The 27,204-nt window shown below is 47.8% G+C and overlaps 1 protein-coding gene across 1 annotated transcript in view; it reads left to right on the forward strand.

Annotated features, from left to right (window-relative positions):
* The first annotated feature begins 1,176 nt into the window (after positions 1-1,176).
* LOC126545344 (carbonic anhydrase 1-like) overlaps positions 1,177-27,204 on the forward strand; it is a 122,195-nt gene continuing 96,167 nt past the window's right edge. The window contains exon 1 of the mRNA XM_055061825.2: positions 1,177-1,609. Within this exon, the coding sequence (XP_054917800.1) occupies positions 1,564-1,609 (46 nt within the window). The 5' untranslated portion in view covers positions 1,177-1,563. The remainder of the gene's footprint in view (positions 1,610-27,204) is intronic.

Raw genomic sequence — 27,204 nt, forward strand, 5'->3', positions numbered from 1 at the left:
CTTTCTCTTGGAAAATATAAATGCACTCTACTCACCGTAAACACTTGAACAGAAAAATGTGAGAAGCAGCGGGAGCGATAGCGAGTGCATTTTTACGCGCTGTGAAAACACTCGCAGCGACGTGCGGGAAAACCTGCTTTGAAGAATCGCGGTATTCTGCCTTACAACTTTTTTCCTACTTTTCTCTTTCTTTAATTTCCTGCCACTGGCGTTGCCTATTCCTTTTTCTTTCTTTTTTTTTTTTTTTTAGTGTGATGGAAGTTTACTGTAGTCTCGGGCACCGGAATGGGCACCGCAACCACTGCCTCGCGAAATGTTGCTGCTCTTTGTCGGTGGCTTATTCTTTTTGTGCAAATGACTAGCTAGGTGAGTTTGTACGATAGTCTGGGCTCTAAAATTGGCTTTGCGTTGCAGATTGAAAATTCTCAAAAAAAGAAAGGAAGGAAGGCGTGTAGGCGGCGCATTTGAACGGATTTTTGAGCATTGGAAGCGGAGGTGTCATGTTAGAAACGAGGTGAGGCACTTCGTTATCTTTGTAAACATTTTGTGTTGTTGCTAGCACGAGTAAGCGATTCTGGTCGTTAATTCGGCGAGCTGCTAAAAACCGGCTTACATGGGCGTCGCAAATACGGCTCGATACTCCCTATAGCAAGTAAAATGTCACACCGGCGGCGTTCATATCCATGAAACAAAATGCAAAATATTCCCTACATGATTCGCACGCGTCAACAGAGCTCTCTATCTACTCAGTATGCGGCTACTAACGACCAGCGCTGAGCTGAAAGCGCAGCCTTCGACGTCAGTGCGTGTCCCTTCCACCGCTCATCTTCCCTCTGATGTTCATTATTTCTTTTTTATCCGTCGACTGTTATGCAGACGTTACAAATACTCGCTAGATCAAATAGCACGCGCTGCGTTAGCGCTTCTCGCGGGGTCCCTTGTTTGGTCTGGTCGCTGTGGGGCTGGGTTTCCACTCGCAGAGCCGATATGAATCGGGCCTCGGTTCGCTGACCGGGGGCGCGAAGAAGCTTCCGCGCGGAAGGTGCTGCTGCGTGCCGCATGGCTCCGCGGACCGCAGCAGCGGGATGCTCGCTGCCCTTGGCGGAGGACGGCCGCGCAGCGCGCATGCCCGGCGGGGAGGCGAGAGCGGCCGCGCACGCGCCGTGCGCCTCCTCCGCATCACTGCGAGGCGGCAGCGGCGCGCATCAGCGGCCGAGAGTCCGCTCTCCTCCTCGCGCGCGCGTAGTACGCACATCCGAATAGATGTAATAGGGAAGCGAATCGGAACAGCAGAGAGTGAGAGAGAGGAGGAGGTGCCCAGGAGGCTGGAAAAGTATGAAAGCTCAAAGTTGTTGGCTCAGCCGGCGAGTTGCTGCTTCCAGAGCGTCGGCACTTCATCGCGCGCGCAGCAGGTCGCAGCAGCAGCTTTGACAACAACGATCGACGCCGCACTGTACGAGAGGAGCACCGCCGCCGCAGCTGCCAACGACGCAAGTGGCCCCGCGCCCCCGGATCAGTTACACGCTGCCCCCCTGCCACCACCCCGTGCCTTAGCAAGCTCCCATGTCGCAGCAGGAACAGCCCGCCTGGGGATACTCGGACGCCGACGGTGGGTCTCCGCGAACTCGCGCGCGTGCAACTTTCTGGCGCCGCGCACGGCCAACTTTGCTAACTCGCGCCTCTGGCCCGTGCGGATGCGCTCCGGATGTCGATGGCCCGGCGCGTTCGATAGGCCCGCTACTGACTCGGCAGCGCCTTTCGAACGGCCGGGCCACGCTCACGTGCTTGTATGTACACACCCCCTTGCCGCTCTCTCCTCCTTTCGTTATTGCCTTTGCTGTCATCGCCTCGTCGCGCATATTTGCGCTCCGCTGGGGTTATTAATAGAGCATCTATAAATCGCGCGATTTCCCTCAGTGGCAATCGCGCTAAAGTCCCTATAACGTCATAAGAGTATTTCACTGCGCGTGGGCTGTGATAACCGAGTTTCGCGTTCGAAGGAAATTTTGACAATTTAGAGATCGTCTCTCAATGAAGACAATCGGACAAAGTTAAGCTGCTTCACACGTTTTGTAATAATGTGTCTCTTAATTTCAAAAGACAACGAGAAAGTTTCTGTTGTGACTTTCAGCATGTCTCATGAGCGACGCGTGTTCGGGTGTGCTCTGACGCCGCCTGCGTATTACGTGGAGCTTATCTAGGAGCGAGTGCTGAGTTGTATCTAACTTGCTTCGCAGGCGACTTAACAAATGGAACATTCCACGATATTCCTCGTCTCTGTAAACTACTTTTCTAATTTTAGTACAGCTAACTCCTAGCTGTAATCTGTCAGCGTGTGCTTCTCGCCTTGGTTATACGTTTTGCATTGCATTACTCTTCACCTGTTATCGCATGTGGCACCGAACAGCTCCGCTGTTCTCTTACACCATTTCGCCCCCTATAGCTCCAACATTTTGCGATTCTGCTGCCGCACAGCTTCAGAACGGGTTGAGCGCTATTTCTTATTCCTTCCATTCTTTTCTTTTTCGTTTAGTAGTTACTCCTGGATGAGTACGTTTTGTTTTTGTTTTCTTTTTGGTGTTTTTTTTTTTTCATCTAGAGTCAGTGAGCCGCCCTATACATTATGGAATAGCACCGCGCCTTTCTCGAGTCTTTGCACTGCAAGCTCTTCTCCTTGGGGACCGTAGTTCTCCGTGCTCGTCGTCGTGTGTTCGTGCCGTGTGCAAACAAGGTCATTCGGTGGCAGGTCAGATAACACGCCCGCTTCTAGGATATACAATTGTAGCAGAGGCAAGCCTTGACGCTCTCAGGCTGCCCTTATCGGTCCCCGAAGGTGATCAATCAGAATCGGGCCATTTACGACTGACGGCACGCAAATGCTGCCGAAGATCTTCTTGATATCGTGACTGAGAACTCCAGAGAACTCTAAAAATGATGATCGTGGCCTCTCTGGCCGATAATTTATCTATGAATGGCCAAGCCAGAAGTGCCTCACCGACAGTACCCGCAAGGCGCTCGCGTTCAAATGTACCATTGTGTATGCAGCACATGTAAAAAAAAAAATGTATTCAGGTGTTCGATAGTAGTTCTATCAGGTGCAATAGACTTAGTTGCGGAAGAAGAAAAAAAAATGGAGGGCGCACAGGGGGCCAATCATTTTTCCTTCATTGCTAATGCTATTTCCTCCGCTAACATTATGACCAGGCAGTGCAGCCAATATATGTCATATTGAACAAAAAGGGTAGTCCTCACTTTGGCTCATTTTGCGCGAAGTCTGGAAGGGCAGTTATTAGCTGTTTTGTCTCTATTCAACATCCGTTAAAAGTCGCCTAAAATAAACAGCCCGTAAGGGCGTCGACGAGAAACCACATCCGTCCTCTCTTGTTTTTGTTATATCTCTGCTTACTTGAGAATTAAAACAATTGGCGATTAATTTGAGAATGGTCAAAACGACTATGATTGGTTCGTACTGATCATCAGAGTCCGGACTCACAAAAAGCTCTTACGCTAGAATTATTCGTAAGAGAAAATTCCAGTCACTCCTGACGCTGGACATAACAGTATTAGCGAAGGCAGCCTGCGAATGGCAAAGAACATTTACGTACGAAAAGCTTTGTGAATTCGGGCCCAGGCCCCGTATTCACGAAGCATGTTCTTACGATATAGATCCATGCGGGAATAAAAAATACTAGCCAATAGCGACAGCGAAATTATTATTATGAAGGCGACTGGAAAATGACCAACATCTTTCAGAAACGGTTAGCTTTCTGAATTCGGACGCATTCACAAAACTTTTCGTTGGTATAAGTGTTCCTTCCCATTTGCCATAGCCACCTTCGCTTAAACCGAGATCACGAGGAGCTGGCGCCTGCCCTTACGAGAAAATGTAGCATAAGAACATTTCTTTATGAATGCGTGCCATGAGGCCGAATTATGTAGCGATTCTTTTAATTTTACATTCTTTTTGCCTTTCATCATTGGCTGATATAGTACACGGTGCCTTTATGATCGTCAGTATGTTCCACTCGCTTCTATGGTGATAAGAAGTGGCTAGAATCTAACGAAAGGAATCCTAACCTAACGGCCCCTAGGCCTGTATTCACAAAAATATTTTACGCTAGAGAGAGAGAGAGAGAGAGAGAAACGAAGAGGGAAAGGCAGGGAGGTTAACCAAGGACGTGCCACGTTGGCTACCCTACACTTGGGAAGGGGGAAAAAGGAAGAACAGATAAGGAGCGAAAAGAAAAATAATAGCCAGTCATTCACAGTCAGTCGCAGTGGAACCTGCACTGTCACAAATTTTCGTACAATCCTACGCTAGAATTGTTCGTAAGAGCAAATGCTGCCAATCGTGGTGTTGGACATATTATGAGCGAAAGTGGCCAACCAGTGGCAAAGAGCACTTATACAAACGAATGGTGCCGTGAATTTGTCTCCCGAGGCAGAATTCGCCGAGCTTTTTGTTCGTAAGTAACATTTGCTACAAGCTGGCAGCCGTCGCTAACAATGTGCCGAATATCATGATTGGCAGCATTTCCTCCTACAAACAATTCTAGCGGAAGAATTATTTATTTATTTTTTCGTGAATACAGGCCCTGGGATCGAATTCACAAAGCTTTTTGTTCGTAAACACTCTTGGCTATATGGTAATAATGTCCGCTAATAATATATCCAGCATTGGAATTGGCTAGAACTGGCTCTTACGAACAATTATGGCATAAGAGGTCCTTGGGGGAAAAGGGCCCTGGTATTTACATCTTCCTTTCGGAGAAGCTGACGAGCGCAAGCATTTTCTTGGTGCGTTTCCCCAGTTATTGACGCAGAATTCCCTACCCAGTCGCGGAAAAGCAATGCAGTGGCTTTCGTTGCAGCTTTCGATTGCCGTCGAGCTGCTGTTCCGGATGCACGCCTTCGGCAGCCGCTTTCGAAGGCCAGTGCTCCGGTAGCGGCAGCGGGAACTTCCGTCGACTCTCGTGAGACGCGGATATTCTGCCGACGGCATATCCTTTCTTTTAACTGCAGATAATTCGAAAAGCAACTCTATTCGTTCTTTCTTCGTAGGAGCTGCCTGCATGCGTGTGCCGATATTAACAGCTTCACAATATACAGTGTGTCGCTCACGCTCTCGCTGGGCAGCAAGCATCACAACAACCTCCTCAGTTTTTATGGCATCTAGCTGGGGAATCAAGTGGCTGCGAAACTTATTCAAGCGACCTACTGCCGCACGCGAGATGCCGTTCCTTTTTTCCGTGGCGGTCATCGAGGACCCTCCGCTACGCTCACGGCAGTCAACGCATCTCTACATGCTCAATAATACCATTATGCGGCAGCAAGAGAAACGGGAACGAGATCTCCTTGAACGCTTCGTCCAATCGCCGTGCCAGGATCAGTCCGTGGAAGACAATATTTCTAGCCGCATTACTTATCTCGACAGTTGCATTCAGTGATAAAGCAGGGGGCGCGTGTTTACCGACGCAGGTGCCTCCATTTTTCTCCCGGTGCAAGGGGAGTTTTCTTCTCTCTCCGACTCGCTTTTTTTCTTTTTTTGGGAGTGTGCGCGCGCGTTCGGGCGGAAGACACAAAAAGAAGCAATCAAACACATCTCGGCGCTTTACATACGAGCCGCTGCGCGGTCATGCCAGCCACACCGAGCCGACGCGGTGCGGCCGCCGCTGTCCTGAGAGCACCACTTCGCCGAGAGTTCGTCACCCGGCGTCGCTGGTATTTGCATCGACCTCGGTGACGGTGGTGCCAGCAGCCTGTTCCGGCTGCTCCACTCCCTCCCTCTTCTCCGAACCCGCCCTTCTCCCAGCGCTAGACCAGGTCACATATGCGGATTCGGCGCCATTAAAGCTCTCCTATATCTGCAGGTGTCACTCAGCCGCAATTGGTCCTGGAGGGCAAAGGCACGGCTCCGCATGTTGGCAACTGCATTTTTTTTTTTTCTTCGTCCCCCAGTTTTACCGCAGTGCGTGCCCGGCCTGCGGCTCTTGAAGCGCGTCATGCGGCGCGGACAGTCGCCGCGGGCGCACCGCTGTCGATGGAGACTCGAAAAGCAAAAGCGAACAGGTCGCCGCGTCCTTGGTTTGGTTCGGCTCGAATGGGGGGAACGTGCGAGTGCGGGATCGACAAAAAAAGAAAAACGGGAAGGAGGAATCCGGGATTGTGCGCAAGCATTCCTGAATCAACGCTCCGTGCGGCAAGCATGGAACCGTGCTGGCGAGAGAACATACGGCTGCACGTGTTGCGGAATGAAATATAGTGCGCGGTCGTTTCCCGCTGCGAATGTACAAATTACGACAAAAGACGTGGCGGTGCGCTGCGGATCGAGTAGAGTGCCCTTAAGGGTGTTTTCCTTTCGCTCGGACTCCATCGCAGTTTTTCAATTCCATCGGAGAGGGAACGTAGCGGCCGAGTTCCGAGCTATACTTATTTCAATCGAATGAGAGTAGACGTCCGCCCTTACAGTGTATAGTTCATACCGACAGCGTAGTAAGTGCTTAAAACACTACGAATTATGACGTTTCTGTGAATAATTATTCTCATTACTACTCCAGATACCCCTTTAACCACGAGAATGAGTGAAAAAGTATGGAAGACCTCTGTATATTGTGTAATTTGAAGATTCAGACGTTGCCTGAAGTAGAGTAAGCTTGCAGCGCTAGTAGCAATGTAGCAGAAAGCGTTTACACAAATGGCCAAGAAGGAACGTCGCAAAATATAACAATCAGAGAAGAAAATTGGCAACCCCAGTTCAGGCTTTCAAAAAATTCACCCTTGTTCGAGCACGTCTCCAGCCGAACCAGGCATATCTGCGCTAACACAGGCATCGATGTATCGACCCTTGTCGGACGATTGAAAAATTACCTTTCGCATGTCGACCGCACTTCGCCAGGATCACCAAAACAGAAGCCAATTTCACGTCGACTGTAGCGTTCACTTTATGTCTCCGGGTCCTGAATTGAAGTCTCAAGAATCTGTACGGCCGAAGCGGGTCGCAAAGTTTATCCTGCCTTTGTAAGCGCGTGGTGACTACAATTGGCATAGCAACGATAAAGTAATAATAAATAATAAGAAATAAACATGACCACGTCAGTTTCTTTACTCGCACGTTATGTGCTTCGCGTATCACCATGCCGTCGTTAATCCTTTGGTAAATGTCAAGTGTTGCTCTCTATTCGCAGGCGGCTGTCACTCGGAACGTTTTGCCGCGATCTCCGTCGTGCGAATACGCGTCTTTATAGCGTCTTACAAGATCATCGTCGGTGGCTATCGTAGCAAGCCTGAACAGAAAGAAAGAAAAACAAGAAAAGGACCGTCGTTAGCCTTTCAGCGGCGAGTGTACACCAAGTGTCGCCTTTCTTTTTTTTTCTGCACCAATTAAAAAAAAAATGCCCGTGGCGGATAGCACAATTCCAACACTTGAGCGAAATTACTCGATGAGGCGGACATCACTCCTAGAAGAAATCGAATTCCTTAATTAACTAATTAACATGATTGCACTAATTAATGTTTTCATTGAAATGCAAGGCACATATTGCAAGTTACGAATTGTAGCTGGTGAGTTCGCTAGGCGTATGAGCTTGGGGCTTATACTCTCAGCACTATATACCAGTTTCGAGATATTAATTTTCACACTGTTCGATAAAATACATTGGCGCTCCAGTTACGTTTGAGCTTCAATGCATGAAACCGCGATTTTTTTTTTTTTTTTTCGTAAGTGCAACAACAGCGCATTTTTACCGCAAGCATGACGGCTCATACCTCGAAAGCGGTGACATCCTCAGAAATCGTTCCAAGTCTGTGTAGCTTGAAAACTCACCAGCTATAATTCGTAGATTGCAATAGGTGATGTCAGTTAGTGAGTAAAAAAAAAAAAACATATTCATTGAAATTTTGTTAATTAGCCGATTCCGCATTTGGCAGATCGTGGGAGTAGCGTCTGCCTCATCGAGTAATTTAGTTCAAGGGTTAGAATTGTGCTACCTGCCATAGGCGCCTTTCTTTTTTTTTTTTTTTTGTGCTTGCACGCAAAAAAAAAAAAAAAAAGGTTAAAACTGGATGTAGTGTACGTCAATAACGCCCTCAAATGTGAATCATGGACCACATGCTATCTTGGAGGACGTCAACAGATTTTGTACTCTCCTGCTGGTCGAGTAATTTCGCAACGTTAACTGCAAACGATTCGACCTACATACCTGCGGCCGCATTAATAGAACACTGCATTGGTACAAAGACGTCCGTGCGGACACCTGATCAGCGGCCAGTCTGGTTGCTGCCACGTGCACGTCTGATGGCACGCCGCTCTCCCTTCCATCCGCCTCCTGGTTGTTTGCTATCCCTCCGAGCGCACGATTATGACCGGTACAAGAGAGACTCCTATAATAACAAAGCAGCGGCGAAACAACCAGTTTCCTGGCCTCGAGCAGTCTGCGTCGCCGCTGTCGTGTATAGCTATATGCCGCGCTGCCGCTTTACTCGGGAAATGCATGACTGGGAAAAAACCTATCCTGTTTACGTCCCACTCGGCACTTATAGCCTTTCTCCTCTGAAGCTAGGTTCCGTTCAGGAAGAGGCTAAAGGATTTCCCGGTAGCCAGTTGCGGCTTTATTAAAATGCACGTTTGCGAAAAGCCGCGGAGGTAATATACGTCGACGTTCTGTCTTGAACGGTCATGTTGGAGAGAGAAAAGGTCACCTCCGTGATGCGGTATAGAGCCACAAAAAAGAAAAGCATATATAAGTAAATAAATAAATAAATAATAACTAAATAAATACCGCAGTCCACGAAAACACTTCCTATTTTGTGTGTATTTTTTTCTTAACCATTTCTACTTCCCATTTTGTCGATTGGGTTTTAGCTTTATTTGCTGTTGCTACTCTATGAGCTTATTAGAATCCCCCCCCCCCCCCCCTTTCTGACATTCACTCATTCATTCATCAGTTGTAATCATGCGCAAAAAAAAAAAGTACGCTTATAATTTATTCGCGTCCACACCGCGATGCGACCGCGTATGCCTGTATGTCGCGGCGCATGTGCGCGATGTTAGCAAATCGAGTATTTGCGGTCGAAATGTGTAAATGCGGGCAAGGTGTCGCACTCTTCCGGACACCGGTACAGCATTGGTGCGGAAAGAAGGGGGCGAGCCTGGCATCGCTTCCCGCGAATTACGTGCCGTACGCCGGCGAGCGTTCATCATGCGTGACAGCCGCTGCGGCAATCCAGGTGCGCAGAGCGCCGCGAGGTGCCACGGGGGCCTGCTTGCGTGCGCTTTCGCTGACGGTGCGGCGCCGTGCTTTTTTCTTTCCCCCTCGACCGTCTTGATTCCGCGAGGTTCTCGGCTTTCCCGCGCGATGCCTGCGTGCAACACGTCTCGGCTGCGATGCGGGCTCGTGCCGACCGATTCTGCTCACGTCGTCCTCGTCGGCCGGATCCTCGCGCCAAGCGCTGCCAACTTAGTCGGGAGCACGTCCCGACTGTCTCCGGTTTCTGCAGCCATGGCCTTCGACACGTGAAGCGATGGGACCCGGCTGAAAAGCGAAGCAGGCCAATGGAGCGAATCAGTGCCCGCCGTTTGCTTTTAACTCAATTTTCCACGCCTAGCGGCCAAAGGCAAAAGGAAATAAAATCAGGCTTTTGCAGCCTCCTTTTCATTGGACCCGTTCAGTATATAAATTGATCAAATTAATGGACGAAAAGCTAGTTTTCCGAAAGCAAAAGTAATTTTTTTCTGTCTCATTGTATTAGTATTATTTTCTCCTGGTGAGTGAGTTTTCTTTAAAAAGGTTTTCTTTCTAAAAATAGAAAGTAGTAATAAATAAATATAATGGCACAGTGACGGTATAGCGTTATTAACGGCTTTTCTGCGCTTAGAAAACGGGAAGAGTACCGTGCGGCAAACAGATGCGTATAGGCTTTGGAAGGTTAATCGACTGCAACATCCGACGTTTTTCGGGAAGAACCGGAAGAAAACAACGCAAACAAGAGGGGAGCTGCGACGGTAAATCGGCGCCCTTCATGCGGGTTCTATATATATATATATATATATATATATATATATATATATATATATATATATATATATATATATATATATATATATATATATATATATATATATATATATATATATATATATATATATATATATATATATATATATATATATATATATACCACTGTTGGAAACGGCCGTTACGCCGTATAAATCGTCCTTCTCGGAGGGAGGCTTTTCTCTGCGGAATAGGGCTCGCGGGAAGCTTCCATCCGAGCGCAGCGCAACGTGATCTTCAGCGGAAAGCAGCGATTCTTCACTCTGGGCCGTAAAAATTTAGGATGGGTGAAACTAATCGGCGGGAATATACGTAAACAGGAATATACGTAAACGGGAACGTAAACGTGCGGCGTTGGCCGCACGTTGATGCAACAACCACTTTAAGTCTATGCGCGGCCGGTCTATGCAGGCGCATAGACCGGCCTATGTCTCGCTGTCGCCAGCATTTCACGTGGCGTTGACAGAGAGATCACACTTGTTCTAACGGCGTCCTCAGAGGAGCACTGCTGGTCGACATTGAAGCGCGAAAATAACAACTTGGCTGCCCTAGTACAGTCACGAGGCGTGCAATTGCACGAGTCCGGCCACTGTGCCCCCCCCCCCCCCCCCCCCCCCCCCCCCCAGGCGCATGCACGTCTCAGTCTATGCAGGAGTCGCTGACAGCAAAGCGAGTGACGTGAACCTCACCTGACGCAGATTACCTCGACCAGGAGTTTATAGCGTTTCTAGACATACAGGATTTTATGGAAGGGACCGCCGCCCTGCGAGCGCTTGAATAGTTCAGCACATGCCCCACCGTGCATGCGGCTGCATGCGATCTGCCCGGCTGACATCCTTCGGGCGCGGCTGAGCGTGGCGCCCCTCTGCAGCGATAACCTCGTTGGCCTCGCGTTATCGGCCCTTCCGAGGCGGGTGCGCTATATAATAACTGTGACTCCCGTCTTCTTGGCTATTAAACTCCTCTCCGAGCGGCACGCTAGCCTTGCACTGGCCTCGTGTCGGTTTGCTCGCGTGCTGAGCACCTCCTATTGGATTGCTTCGACCACTTGCTCTGCAGCGCACGGTGACGCATAAGCGAGACAGTCCACTATTCTCGTTACTTTTTTTCTGCTCTCTCCTTGGCGGCACGGCTGCGGACGGAGTGGTACTCTAGCACGTCGCATGCGAGTCGAATAAGAACGGCGCAAAACTGTGGCGTGCGTGTTTGCAAACTATAGAGCAACACGTGTTATGCAGAACGCAGACCTAAACGTAGATAGCAGTGAGAAATTGATAACAATCATAATAATATGTTTCGTTTCACGTCTCAAAGCTGCACGCTCGGCTGTGAGGGACGATATCAGTGGGGGCTCAAGATTTTTACCCATTTGGTTGTTAATGTGCACCTAAAGCTGAGCGCACGGAAGCGGGCCGCCGTGGCCGAGATTCGATCCCGCGACCTCGTACTAAAGAACAGCACTCTGAAGCCACTCCGGCGGGTTAAACACAGAAGGACGAAGTAATAGAGTCTGTTCATCTAAATCACCTCTACTCAAGCACTTGTCACGGTCGGTAAAGGACTGCTTTCCTACTTTGGCCGTCTGTGGTTCTCACAAAAGTTCCTTTTTGGGGGAAGGATTGGGTGGCGCTTGTACTATTCGAGTTGATTTGGGGTTGAATAGAACCAACGCTGACTAGAAACGCGCCACGGGATCTTACTCGTGTCGGTATAGGCCGCTACGTGTATCAAAAAAACGCCAGCGGGATGCGAATGCAATTTTCGCTCGTTGCGGAAACGTGGGAATAAGCCTGACCACAAGGTCCGTGTCACGGCAACAGTAATAGAACTCGCCAAAAATGTACTTCTCACGCGTGCGCTAAGGTCTTGTGGGGCGGAACACTACAAAGTAGGTATATTTGGAAGCGTGTAAAGCAGAGTAAAAAAGGAAAGAATGTGAGAAAAGGCACTTCGAAATTGAGAAATACAAAGGAGAAATGGAAGGGCAGGAATGCAAGGCGCAGAAATGGAAGGGCTTCATTTGATCAGCATGTTAGGCAAAGGTTAATCTTATTTTCTGAGGAAGAAAGCTTGACCAATTCGAAGGCTCCACTGAAAGTCGACGAAGTCCCGAAGGTCTATCAAGCGAGCAAACCGAGAAACTCAGGAACGGAGCAAAGGACTGATTCTCGTGCCTACGTCTTATCGTGTGCTGCATGACAGCTGCTAGTCCAGGGCCGCTGATGTTTGCGCAGCAATTTGGGAAGAACTTGTCTTCCTCTGCCCTCTTCAAAACGCTGCGGTTTTAACCAATTAGGGAATGACAGCAGCTTAAAGCGTTGCATGACCGAATTATGCGCGGTCCAGAAACGACAAGTCAGGTTTCACCGTAATATGATAAAAAGGACCGCTTTGTCTCGCGGGTGCACAGCATGTATGCGCTCGCAAGACAAAGCGTTCCTTATTTTGTCGCAGACGTGGGACTTGCTTTTCTTTCTTTTTTTTTTCTTATTTCATCGATTACTTGTGTTGGTGTTATCTGAGCGTTCCCCGTATTCTCGTTCGAGTACAGGGGGACGTCGAATGTCGCACCCTGATGCGCTAAAACGCCCGGGAATAACCCCAAGCGCTAAGAAAAGAATAGATGCCTTGCTCGGGGAGAGGGTGCTCCCTGCATGTTGTCTGAGTGCCAAAGGCTGTTCCCGCCGGGCTTTCTAAACAGGGCTTCCCTTCCTGCAGTGCAGATTGCGAGCAGCGCAGGTGCCAAGCGCGCCTCGCCGGGCGGGGCGCTGTGCATGTGCGATAGCTGTCGGGCTTTAGGGGCGGGTCATCCTTTACTGTCTTGACGCGCTCCGAAGACAGCGGGCAGCGATATGTCTGGCCAAGTTCGCTTGAGACGGAACACCTGGCGGTCGGCGCTGTGATACCGGCGTGATCGCGTTGCAGCGTGTCTAAATAGACTCTCCGCAATGCCTCCGAAAGCATGTTTATGGCCCGCATTCACAAAAATTAATTATATGGCCGAATTCACGAACCCTTTCGTTCGTAAGCGCTTTTTACCATTGGCCCGGACACCTTCGCTAATAATATAACTACATCACAATGTATATATATATATATATATATATATATATATATATATATATATATATATATATATATATATATATATATATATATATATATATATATATCCTTTCTGCGATTGGCCATCACCGTGCCGATTGTCTTGTTATCAAGGGCTGCTCCCTATCACGACTGGCGGGAGTCATAACGCTGGCCAATGAAGAGGCGTTCTGATGCAAGAAAAGTTTTGTGAATTCAAAAGCCTAGTGACTATACACATTTATAAAGGTTGCAAGAAAGGTGCAGGGACACGCAGTTTCTCTCAAATCACCTAAATCAGTTCTTGCGACTGTCTTGCTAACCAAGCGCCGAATTCATAAAACTTTTCGCTCGTCCTTGCCATTGTGCGGCCGCCTTCGCTTATGATATGTTCAGCATCAGGATTGGCTGAAATTTTCTCTTACGAACAATTTCAGCGTAAGAGTTTTTTTGTGAATACGGCCCCTGCAAAGCGAGAAGAAAATATCCTTACTGCACCCACGCCTTTGTATAGTGAACATACAGAAATCACCCTTCGTGCATGTAGCTCTTCTGCACAGGCCTTGATAGGTCTTCTAGCACCGCTCAAGTGCCGCACACGAGAGACGGCGCAAGCAGGCGAGCTCGCTTGATCGCTTCAGATGGCGGACGGGTTCCGGACGGTGTCGTCTTTCGTGGCCCCGTCTGCTGAGCAGTGAATACACATCCGGTGGCCAGAGAAAGAGCGACCTACTAAAGGGTACGCCCGGCTATTTATCGGCTTTCGTGTGCCCCATGCGACTGCTGCCACGACGCGCAGTGTAGGGGCGTCTCTGAGCGGGTGAGCCCTGATCAATGGGCCGCAAGAATACCGGTCACGAAGCCTGCATACACTATCGAAAGCGCCGTAGTCCACTATTTTCCTGATTTTTCTTGGACAGCGTCAACGCAAAAGTATTCCTAGGACACGTGTCTAGCAACAACTTGCACGAATATGCAAGATTCCTCTTTCAGTTATTGCTGCTGTAAATATACCTTGTCGTTGTTACCTTGGCCACATCTCCCTCATTTAATAAACATTGCTAAATGCTACCCCTTTCATTTATGACCTGCGACACGCAAGCTTTGCATCTACAGCTGGTGTAATTCCCCTACGATCCGCTTCCCTATGCATCAGTAACATGTAGGCGCCTACATACAAGCCGGCAGAATTCTCTGCATTTCTTTGAAAAGCTATTTCTCTCTCTCTCTCTCTGCTTTCTCTCTCCCTACAAAGGAATAAATATAAACCTATGAGAAGCAAAATTGTAAAAGCTTGAAGCATTGTTCGAAATGCCACACGACAGAGCTTTGTATTTATTTACTTATTTATTTATTTATTTATTTATTTATTTATTTATTTATTTATTTATTTATTTATTTATTTATATTTGGAAACCTTTATCTACATTTTCTTTTAAAAAGCGCTTGCACGAGCGGTCGAATTCACAAAGGTTCTCATTCGTAAGCGCTTTTTACCACTGGCCGGCTTCCTTCGCTAATATAGCTCATATTCCAGCATCAGTATTCGCTAGAATTCGCTCGCACGAACAAGTCCAGCGTAAGAGGATTTTGTGAATACTGGCGCTGCCCCCCCCCCCCCCCCATATTCATAAAAAGCTATTACGCTAATATTCCTCTGCAAGCTCTTACACCAGAATCTCGCGAATGGAGGGTGAGAGGCGCGTGGTTAACTTTTCTAAATGACTCGTGTAACTAAAGATCAGGGGACACGCCGGCAAACGTATTCGATGTTTAGAAGTGAATTGCAGTGTGCCTATGGTCGACTAAGAGCCGAATGTTGCCGTTAAAATAACCAAAAAAAATTGACCCAAAATACTTCTACGGGCTCGCTCTGGCAACCTCTGACCGTCAGAAAAAAAAAAGGAGAAAGCGAACACGGTGAGAAAAAAAAAAGTAACTCTCAAACCGCAAGAAACAGCCCCTCTTGTCGTCTACTGTATTTGTATTTTCTTCTCTCTCTCTCGCTTTGGAACTGCAAATGGTACGAGGCACGCTGAGTCAAGCATCTGTAGTACGTAACGGCGCCCCTCTCACTCGTACACCGCATCCCTGCGCACCAACTCGCGCGGCGTGCGCGCTAAAGCGATGCGGCTCCTTGAAAGCCCTTTGACGAGGTCTACGAGCCGCGCAAATTCCACGCATCCCAAGCTGCGCCGCTAGGAGTTTATCAGAGCGCGATGAGGTGGAGGGGGAGGGTGCGCTCTCTACAGCAGTGGGCTTGCGCACATAGCTCTCATGGCGCGCCTCGTTGCAGCGGTGCACGCTTGGGCCCTGGCCGCGCCATAACATGGGATTGGGGCGAACATGAAAGTGGGTTCAAATCGCCGCCGCTTCTGTTGCGGAGTACCGCATCGCCATCGTAGAACGCTGGACAGAAAAGAAGCAACGAGATGTGAAAGGGAACGTGCAGAAAAGGTAATGAGGGAATGCGGGAGAGAGAAAAGGCGGGGGTAGAGGGAGCGCTCTATGCACGCGTGCGTGACAAGTGGCTTCCCTTCCTTGCCCCTCCCCCCAAACTGTCCTTCCCCAACTTATGAGTGATGCCGCGCGCCAACGTTTCCTCGTGACGGTGAGCGATCACGCGGCGTTCGTACCGCTCCCTGGAACCGCAGCACGCATTGGCCGCATTAAATGTGCAGCGGCCCGGTCATTAAAGAGGCTTAAGCCTCGCAGTTTTGATTTATGCTTTGCATACTTTCGAAAGCGACGCAGATTCGAAAGAGCGATGAAGCGGAGCCCATGGCGCGTTCAATTGCAAGAACGAAGATTTAGCCATAGTTTCGTGTCGTCCGTGAGAGCAGCTTTGTGCAGGAAAGAAAAAAAAAGCGAAGTAGAAAAAAAAATCACGCAGTAACTCCTCCGGTAGTTGTCTAAGTATGCATAAGTTTTTTGCTACTTGCTCATCTCCACGCAGCCCGGTGTCGTTATCATGACAGTTTTAATAAGAAAAACGCTAAAGACGAAGACGAAGGAACGCATACGACAGGACTGGCGCTTCCTGTCGTATATGTTCCTTCGTACTCTTCTTCGTCTTTAGCACTTTTTATGAAAACTGTCAAGATTTACCAATTGGCCCAAATAAACATATTGTTGTCATTATCAATGTTATGAAATTTGATCCGACCGGTATAAGCGACAGCGCTGCGGCGACATGAACTGCTGCGGACTGCGGCGCAAGGTGAATTGATGACGCAAGCAAACTGCTGCAGGTGGCGGCGCCAGGTTCCGATCATTATAAGCCGTTATAGCTCTTTAGCGCCTTATCCATTCGCGTCTAACCATCGTCAACCGCGATCAACCGTACTCCGGCGCCGGTTGCGTATGGCGCGCGGCCGCGCGTATTTTATCTTGAAAGCGATCTGCGATGGGGACAGAGTGCGCCGAGTGCTGATAGCTTCGTGCCGCTTAGTTAGCGTTGAAGCGAGAGGCAGCACGAAGGTGAATTAGCTCGAAAAGGGGTTCTTACGAACGAAAAGCTTCGGGAATTCGGCGGCCTCTCCATGCTGCAAAAGGCGGTTCAACGAAGCTGTATTTCAAGAACTCTATTATATAATGGGGTTTTACGTGCCAAAACCACTTTCTGATTATGAGGCACGCCGTAGTGAAGGGCTCCGGAAATTTTGGACCACCAGGGGTTCTTTAACATGCGCCTAAATCTAAGTACACGGGTGTTTTCTCATTTCGCCCCCATCGAAATTTGGCCGCCGTGGCCGGGATTCGATCCCGCGACCCGCGATCCCGCGATCCCGCTCGTCAGCTCAACACCATAGCCTCAAGAACTCTATTAAGATGGATCCAAGAACAAGCAAGTTTTTTTTTCTTTTTTTTTTTTACTGCAGAATTAATTGATAGAAGGCTTGATATGGGGTTTATCATTGCATCGTTGCAAGATTTCTGTTATTCGCGTTTACATGCGGACTTAAAATTTGAGAGAAGTTAAAACGACCGCCCCTGTCTGTCTTCGAAAATTGAGAACAAAACAAAAAAATTGCAGAAGAGAAAACAACTGCTTCTAATGTTTCGACTTCAAAAGGTACGGCCGAAATTTCAATTCTGTTCCGGAGGTATACTTACAAGTGGCGTCTGCTTTCTTTCTTTTCTTTCTTTCTCTCTGGTGCTCTTCTACAACTTTTCTTATTTTTGTGCTTTTTTCTTGTATTCCATTACATTCCGATCGACGGCGCTGAATAAAAAAATATGGAGCAAGGAAAAAGGAAGCGTTATGAAGGGACATTGGAGAATCGGAACTGGTTGGCGTTCGATAAGCCGCAGGGGTTCGTGGAATCTGTTTTCGTTGCGAATGCATTCGCTTGTTTCGGCGCCGGCAGTGTGGCTTGTGAACTATACAACAGTTGGCCATAACGGCGAATGCCTCGGTCTGCTTGAAAGTCTTATCGGGGTCGATCCATTCTAGAAATGATGTGGAAAGCACATTGCACTCTTCCCAACAGCGCGCTCGTGGTTGCAGTCGGTTTTTTAAACTGCATGTTTTGAAGGGGCCTTCCCGCGCCAAGCTGCGACACAGACGTTTACGTGCTAAGAGTGATCACCGTTTGCATGGGAAGCGACGGGGCACGAGTAGACTTGGCGCATGTGGTGCGTCCGCAGCTGCTTCTTGCTCGCGTAGGGGCGTCGCCCTCGGTTTCTGTGATGGCCGAGAGCGGCGTGACACGCTGCGCAGCTGCTCGTTCCTGCAGCCACCGCGCTCTTCCCTCCGTAGAGTTTGCTCCACAGCTTTGTTTGTCTTTGCACGCTCACGTGCGATGCGAGGCCACCCTGCGCGGGCTCGCGGGCCTCGCTTGAAATCGCGCTGTCCGGGTTGGGAGCCGTGCAGCCGCGTATTCTTATAGTGGCTGTCCGTTGTCCGTCAGGAGCAGTCCATCTATGGTCTACTGCGACAACCAAAACCCTGATTCTGCGTTATGAACCAGAGAGTGTTGTTTGGATGCTTGGCGTAACTATAGGGAGGAGGGGCTTCGGGACGAGGGACCTTGTATCGTTACTTTCCTCAAAGGACTCATGCGGGGCCATGCATTGTTCTTCGTGCGCGCACTCCCATGGGGTGAAATAGAAAGCAGCTTGTCTCGGACCGCGGTTGCCGCATTATAATCTTGGAGGTTGACAATGACAGGTTTCAAATGAATGTTGAGCTGCTCCCGCCAGCCAGAACATTCCCACAACATGCGCTCGAGAAATCTCCCATTAAAAAGGACCACCAGAACACTTGTCTAAGAGCGACGATGCAATATGCTTCACGGTGCTTGGCAACGTCTGCCGCAAGCCCTTGGTTCGAGGCAACTTCTTTTGATCATTGGCTGTCGGCCAAGGAATATGCACACAGCTACGGACAGCAGCTATACATTAACGGGAGGAAGGAGGTGTTTCTGGGTGATCAGGCTCTGGCGAAGATATGCTCTACGACAAATAAGACTCTTGCACGGAACACTCGTCCACTGTGCTGGGGCATTTACTGCGTACATGACCAGCATCGCTGAGCTCGTTGCAAGCGGGCTGAGGGTCCTCAGTTTGTTGGTAGACAAGACTAGCTTTGGAAATGCCAAATCATACAGGCAAGGGTGACGCCGCTAATTTTCAGGTTATTCGGTCCGATGCGATGGTGTTATTAGCATGGTTTTAATTTAGTTCCATAAAGGGAGGGGGAAGGGCGTGTTTCAGTATTGTTTAGAGTGAAATAATCCGGGAAAAATATGTCCCGTTATTCTTATTGTTCGTGTTCATTAATCAAGCTGAAGCTCTGTAATAAAAATAAAAGGAAAAACAAGAGTGGGGGCGGGAGAGAGAGAGAACGAAAATTTCCGAGTTTTATATTAAGAACGTCATACCTTTCACTGTTACTTAAGTACTCCTGGTACGAAATACAAATCCAAAGTTAACACCTAGTTTTCGCTGTCGATTTATGGGGGCTTTTGTGGGCTTAACTTGGAGAGGCTCAAGTATACACTCCGCGAAAGGATACCAGATTGCGCGAGAAAGACAGCATACATCTCATTAGTTCCCTAAACAGCAAGGGCATAAAAAAAAAAAAAAAAAAAACGAAACGACTCGTTAGGAGGTGCACCTGTCGCTGCGTGTGGTAAGGTAAGTAAGGTAAGGTAAGGTAAGGTAAGGACGGGTCCTTGAGAAAAATACCTGTTTTCGGTCCATGCGCAGGCGTCGTTTCAAGGTAACGTCTGTAAGCCGTTCATTATGTCTTGAAAAGACACTGGCAACATTACATAATAAAGAAGAACTGTCAGGACTCCAGGGGCAGAGTGATACACGGTGCTGGAACACGTTCGCGTGTACTGGTTAAAAATAAGCGCAAGTTTTACATCAGCAACTTTTGAAACACCTTACTCGCGCCAGAAGTGAACCGGAAGACACGTAATATGCACAGGGCAGCAACGCTCCACGCAGGCTTCATCATTATTTTCGTTCTTCGCCTCGGTAGTATGTTTCGTAAGTCCAATAACGAAGTTGTTCAGCCTTCCGCTTTCCACAGCAGAGCTTTCGTCGAGGCAGAGTGTAAACACACCGCCAGTCACGGCTCTGAACGGTTTTCCCTGCCACGCTTCATTATTCGGTCGTCGGGCGCGGCCGGGTATTTCGCGCTGGCTGCGCTCGCGTGAGATTAGTGGGTCAAGTCCGACGCGGCCGCGTTCGCAATCCTGATCTATGAGGCGCGCTTAGAAGCGGCCTCGGGCGTGCTCTACTTGGCGTAAAAGAAGAAAAAAGAAATAAAAAAAGTGCGAACCCCTTCTGTTTGCCGTATTTCGTGGCTCTTCAATGGAATGCCATGCACCGGCTGGATGCTCTCATCATGTGCGGTGCCTGTGTTTGCTGCCTACTGCTCTTTTTCGAACTTTCCTTTTTAGATTATCTTCTCCGTATATAGCACAGAGTACACCTCTATCTGTGATCGTGTGTATGTGCTCCCTCCCTCCTCTGTCTCTCTCTCTCTCCCTCTACGCCTTTGTCTTTCTAGCCTCCTCTTCCCCCGATCTCCAGTGTAGGGTAGCAAACCGGACTTTCCTTTCTTGTTAACCTCCCTGCGTTTTGCCCCCCCCCCCCCCTCTCTCTACCTTTTGTTGTTGTTGCTACTGCTGCTGCTCGGCTACCGCGTGGAATGGAGGAAAACATCTGTCAAGAAGGAAAGGCGAAACTCTCCTCTCGTTGAGAAGACTCACTGCAGGCCATAGCTATGCGGTATTTAGTGCTGACACAGACATGTCCCATCTCGGAGGTGGAGTATTATAGTCGCAGAAATCACGTCGAAATGGCCCAACTCTTTTACGAATATACGTTGAAGCACAAGCTTAAAGCACAAACCCCGCCCGATGGTGCGCTCCGATCTCAGCCTGTTTATAGACTTTTGGCTCTCCAGTGTTTCTAAAAAAGTATATTAGGACATAGGTCTGCTGACGACAACCTGTGGTGGTGTTTCAGAACCATCCCGCGAAAAAAGTGATGGTCTAACCACCACTCTTAATTTGTTTGCGCTGGTAGCGCACTGTTGGTTTGTTTACATTTATTGATGAGGTACAGTTGGCAGCTTACCAAAAGAGAACGTATGCGTGTACGACCATGCATGACGGTGCATCCTCACCTGGATTATTCGGAAGCTGTCAACTTGCGTCTTGCTCGGTTTGCCTGTTCCTGTTTTCTTGTCCGCCTGCCTCGCTTAGCAGTTCTAAACAATAATGTCCTCAACAACCTGTCCATACCATGTGTCCCAGCTAACGTTTGTCTAGCTGTTAAAAAAAATTAAGAATCATGGTGCAAGATTCTATTATAACACCTACGGTGCTCATTCATCAGAGTTCTGAGAACTCTGACGACCGAGCACCGTAGGTCTTAAAATTGTGTCTTGCGCCACGTTTTTTAAATGTTATGTTTTCTTTTAAAAGCGTCGTTAACATTAGCTGGGACACGCCACATATTTTATCTTTACTAAAGTTGCACAAAACGGCAGCGATGGCGCGGATTTGGCAACTCTCGCGAGGCTAAATTCGTCTGCAACCAAGCTCCTCCTCTTCCAATTCCGGCGAGGTTGAATGGTCTCATAACTACTGCTTATGTACAACCTGTGTCTGTCAAAAATGAAACGAAGTGTTGTAGATGGCGATATGGTGAGCTACCATTGCAGGCGTCGGTACAATGCATGTAAACTTACCCATTCGATGTAATGGCGCTTTTTCGATGTGTATGCGATTAAGCTCAAAAGGAACTGAAATGGCGTCCCCATTCTGTCAGAAAACTGATGTGCTCTCACTTTAGCTCGACGTTCTGTTTGCGTCGCAGGGAATGCACGTAGATGTATTTGAACAAAAATGTGACTTCACAGGAAGCTTTAGCTCGGGCCCAACTCCGACGCGGCCTATTCAAATACGTGTAAAACGCAAAAACCTTTTTCTGAGATAACCCCTGGACCGATCTTAATGAAATTTGTTGCATTTGAGAGAGAATGGAAATTCTAGTGACTGTTGGAAGCGGAATCTTGATTTAGGGCTTGAATTTTGTTAGAAAGATTTTCAAATATACGACAGTTTGAAAATATAGAAACACGAAGTTTACAAATTCATAGCTCTGCATCAAGAACAGATATCGCGGTTCTGTAAACAGCATCCATTAGATCATTCAAAGCGGACACATTCGATGTGTAATTTTACATTTTACGTGAATCTGTTACGTTCTTTACAAGGGTTCTTCAAAAGCTGTATTTCTATGTTACTAAATGTCTTTATATTAGATATACTATTAGATGCAATTCACAGAAATGTATTATCATTTTTTTTAGTTACAGAGTTGTAAACTTGATAGTTTCGTTTTTGGAGAATGTTCGATTTTTGCAAATCTTTAATAAAAAATTGACGACCTAACTCGAAAATTCGAAACGAACAGTCATTAGATTTTAAGTTTTCCTTTTAAATGCAACAAACCTCGTCAAATTTGGTGCCGTGGTTGCCGAGAAAAACAAATTCTCCTTTTTCATGTATTTAGGTAGGAGCACCCGAGCTAAAGCTTCCTCTTAAAGTGAAGGGCATTTCGGTAAAAGGACCCAGCCACGAGGCACTGCAGTTCCAGTAATGGGACGGTGTTATGCCGCTCCTCTATGCTCCCGGAGGAGAAACCGCCGTTCTCGTTTCGCCCGCGCGCATGCGCGGCTCGAGCCATGGCCACGAGCGCACCCGCGGCCCATTTCCCGTCCGCCGTCCTCTCTGTCCGGCGTCATGGCTGCCGCGAAAGACGCGACGACGCGGCACCTCCATCAATCTTGGTAAAAACTCTTCCCGCTCGTCACGTCCACTGTAAATCGATCGAAAAGCCATTGATCTCTATTTGGCCTGTCATGATGCGCGTGGAAGCGGTTTTGTTGTTGTTGTTTTGATTTTGTTTGTGTTCTTGTCTTTGGTGTTGTTTTTATTTTTTCGCCTCGTCTTTGGCGTTGCTCATCGGACTACATTACGGGATAAACTAATCGCCTGAAAGCCATGCACCAGTGGCCCAAACCAGCCCCTTGATTCGACAGTAGCTTGTAACGATGCTATAGGGACTGCCCGTCGTGTTATATAGTGTTCTGGCCGAGACAGTCATGGCGGCTAAATGCGCTGCTATGTCCGCGGGTCTTGCAGTAACCTTGGTTCCGGCTGACAGGCCTAAACCCTTCACGTGGAGGTCGTAAATATTGCTTCGATGACGCACATCCGAAAGAAGGCTACTCCGAAGCGTCGCCGCAGTGCTATTATTTTTTGTACGAACTGTTAGCCGCGGAGGCTTTGGTCCGCCGTTTATAACGACCAGTACCATGGCGCTGTAGTGGCTTTTTGTCTCTCTTCTTCTTGGCACTCATTCGACGCACAATAGTACATTTACTTTGATTGTGTAAGCTATACTAAATACAATTTATTTTAGTGGGGGCCCGTATGGTGCATGAATCAGCAAAACGAGGCTCTTGCATTGACTACCTTGGTTTAATCCTCGTATGCGCTCTAGCTACTTGCCTAAAATAGGGCGTAGCACATAACACTGTCGAAACGGCGGGAATCGTTAAGAAAAAAGAAGTACTTCTACAGTAACGCAGATGGTTCGTCGGGGCTCCCTTATTTGCTGCTGGAGGGATTGTTTTTCGAAAATTCTTGTTCAGTTACTCTACACCAAGCGGTGAAATACGAGAAATTGGTGCCGTCGATGAAGTGACGCGCTTTTTCACCCTTGAAATGTTGCTCAATTTTTGTAATCTCACTGTTTATGTAATACCCTATACAGCGGCAGTTTGAAGATGATTAAGCGGATTCAATATGTAGGTTGGTTTTGATATTCACAGGCTATACAACAGTGCATGCAACAGTACATGCGGCCGTTCAGTTTTGTCAGCTCGATTTCCCTTCTGCGCTTATTAATAATTGGGCTAGGAAGCGTCAGCAGCCTGCATTGAAGCAGCTTGACGGAACGGACTTACGTGCTTGCCAGCAGGAGTGGAACTGCTGTAAAGTGACGCATTTACAGAAGTCACTGCGGTTCGCACGCATATATGCTTTCCGGGTCGCCGGCCGTCGCCGCGAAACGCTCTTCACTTCTTTGCCAAGTTGTCCTATCGTCCCCGCCATAAATCATGTCTTTCGTAAGCGCACGAGCTTCGCCACTGTGATGCGATGCGCGCATAATGCTTGCGAGCCGCCTGCCCGTAATTCTGAGTGCGCCGCGAAGGAGAACGAAGCGATGGACGAGCGGCAGACGAGCTCGACTGCGCATCGGGCATCGGCAAGGTTTCTCCCTCTTCCCGGTAGATACGCATCTCGTTCCCGGAAATTGCGACTTGGTTTCTCGACAGCGGCCGGGAACGGCTGGCGAAGAGAGGGTTCTCCTAATTCTTTCCGGAATATGAGAGGCGAGCACTTCTGAATACAAAGCCCGTGCCGGCCGGCGCTCCCGCTCGCCGACGTCCGGCGTGGCACCGAAGAGCTGCCACGCGGTGCATTCGGGTCTGCGCTCACTTTCGCTTGCAGTTTGCGGCCAGCTCGAAGTCGCGTTTCCCCAGGCAAACCTAACTTAAGCAGATGGTGTGACCGAAATGTTACACGAAGGTGGCGGATGTTGCACGAAATGAAGCCAAATTTGCCAGGGACAAAGTGGTCAAGAATAAGGAAATTGGCGAAGTGCTGTGACAAAGCTTTTGTTGTTGAAAACTGTAGTGGCACCATCGTGAGGAATCAATAGACTACAGAGTTCTTAGCCCAACTACAGGTGGCGAACACAGCCGTGACGGTTGTTTCGTATCACTGATCAAGGCGCTGGACACCAAGCAAGTTCGATATGCAAAAACGCCCGTGTATATACCTAGATTTAGGTGCACGTTAAAGAATCCCAGGTGGTCCAAATTATTCCGGAGTCCACCACTATACGGCGTGTCCCGTAATGATATCGTGGTTTTGACACGTAAAACCTCATAATTTAAATCAATTTGATTTAATTAAGCAAGTTATGCCTTCCGATATTGGCGAAAAATCAATAGCAACGACAGGGCACCATTCATGCAGCAGCACATAAAAATTGGACGACGCTTAAGCTTCGCCTTTAAGAGAGGAACGCGATAGCATTCAAAGACCCCTGACTGTTTTTCATGCTTCCCGGCAACTGCAGCATATGTAACCGTAACGTTTACCGGGAAACGCTGGCGGCGAACGCTATGCACGAAGGCAAGCCTTCTTTCTGGTAGAAACACAGCTTCTTGGGTGGATCGATCTCCTGTTATTGTTTCGCACTTTTAATATTTCAGTCTGAGAAGAGCTAACATAAAAGATATGCGCTGTCAGTGTTTTTATTTTTCCATTACATTTGTTTGTGGGCTGCCGTTCTCAACATCCCGAGGAATGACTTTGTAAAGAATGAAAGACCAGGTATGAGCAACTTTGGTGGCAGAAGAGTGGTTGGGCATGCGTGGTTCGGAATTTAGTTCGAAATGCTTTTTGTCGAAGTGACGTCCGACGCCGACGCCGGATTTTCGGCGACACGGGGCCCTTAACGCTATCGCTTTAATACGTGCGGAAACACGGCTTGGTTTTGCTTCACCTACCAATGCGAAACTTTCGTCTTTGCGGCCTGTCATCTTGTGTTTCTTCCTTCTTTACTTCCCTTCTCCTTATCTTCAACTTCCTTTTCTATCCCCTCTCCCTCCTATAGAGTAGGCAGGCTTTGTGCCCCTCTCGGTGGCAGTTGCCAGCCTGCTCCTTCCCTATTTCCCTCTGTGTGTGTTTTCATTATTATTATTATTATTATTATTATTATTATTATTATTATTATAACGACTCGAGCGATGTCAAAGTAAATAGTCATTCTAGGAATAGGCGTTATTTAAAGGCGTTTCCTAATGCAGAACGCACATACCGGGGTTTCAGCGAACACTTTCAAAAATATTTAATGGTAATTGTCTGTGGCAGGTAGCACAATTCTAGATCCTTAGCTGGTCTACACGAGGGGGCGGACATTACTTGGGCAAAAACTTGAAATGCATAAACGACTAATTAAAAAAGTTCGCCAATTTAGATTTAAACCTTATGGCCCATATTGGAATTTACAAATTCTAGCCGTGGAGTTCGCAAAGCGGACCCACTTGGAACGAATTCGCAGGATGACACCAGTTTCGAGATATTAATTCCTGAACTTTGCGGAGAAATCCATTGGCGGTCCAGTTGCGTTCTTAACAAAACGTCGTCGTTTTATGCATTGAAGCACAAAAGTAACTCGAGCGACCAGTCGCGCGGCAATTTTGCGTGTATTCGCGGGCTGCTTTCACGTTTCGAAAAACACTTTTACGTAGCACGTATTGAGCAACATAAAGCTGCTTAGGGAGTTTTTCATATTGCTTTACAATTTTCACGTTGAGACTTTTCATCTAATTATAATATTTGAGAAGTTGAGTAATTAATTAATGATAATTATGTTATTAGGCTGAATGTAAAAAATAATCTTAGTGTCTCCATGCGACGGCAAACAACCTTACCTTAGTTCTGTCCACCTACATGACATTTGCATATATTTCAATCTTGGTGCATGGTAGTTGGGACGCCCCTTATATATATATGCGCGTAACTTATTAGGAATGCGTAATCTTACTGTCACAAGGCCGCTGGGAAAGCCATATACCGCGTGTCTCTGCTACGACTGCCTCGGATCGCTAAAGAGAGGAGACTCGAAACTGAATAATCGTTTTTATTCACCACACTCTTTCGACTGGCATGCGTAGAGAGGCACCCACATTCGCGGCTGTGCACACGGGCCACATGTACATTGCGGAAGTGCTCAATTTGCGGCCGTACGTCCCTCGTGAAGAGCTATTATTTGTACAACAACTCACAGATACTGATCAATGCATCTTAGCTGTGGCGTGTGTGTACTACATCTGTTCCAAAAGTTCGTACCAGTACGTTTTATAAAATTCATTTCTCAATTCTTCAAATATGTCAGTGTACTCACCTTCGAAATATTCCATATTAGACACAATAGACTGGCCTCACCTGTTCTGCCATTGCTGGAAGCACGCTTGGACGCCCTTTTCAGTTAATGGCAGCTGTGTCGTTTCCTTTGAAATTGTCATCACATTCCCGAAATGTCTCCCCTCCGGAGAACCAGCTTGCATTTTGGGAACAAAAGGAAAGTCCTAGGGGGCTAAATCCGGCGAGTAGAAAGGGTGTTTCAGCATAGTGATGGAAATGCGTGCCAAAAATTCACGCACTATCAATGCAGAGTGCGCAGCGGCACTATCGTGGTGCAGAATCTGGCGCCCCTCTTCCAACAAATTTGATCACACGTGACGCACACGATTTCTCAGACGCTTCAGGACATCCACGTCGAAAGTTGCATTGACATTTCAACGTTCAGGTACAAATTTGTGGCGCACCATTCCAAGGCAATAAAGAAACACTATCAACATTACTTTGTTTTGTTTTTTATCTCCCTTTCTTTCTTTTTCTTTCTTTTTTGTTTGTTTGTTTTTCTTTCTTTCATGCTTTCCTGGCCGTGTGTCATC

The sequence above is a fragment of the Dermacentor andersoni genome, chromosome 1, assembly GCF_023375885.2.
Source record: "Dermacentor andersoni chromosome 1, qqDerAnde1_hic_scaffold, whole genome shotgun sequence".
NCBI lineage: Eukaryota > Metazoa > Arthropoda > Arachnida > Ixodida > Ixodidae > Dermacentor > Dermacentor andersoni.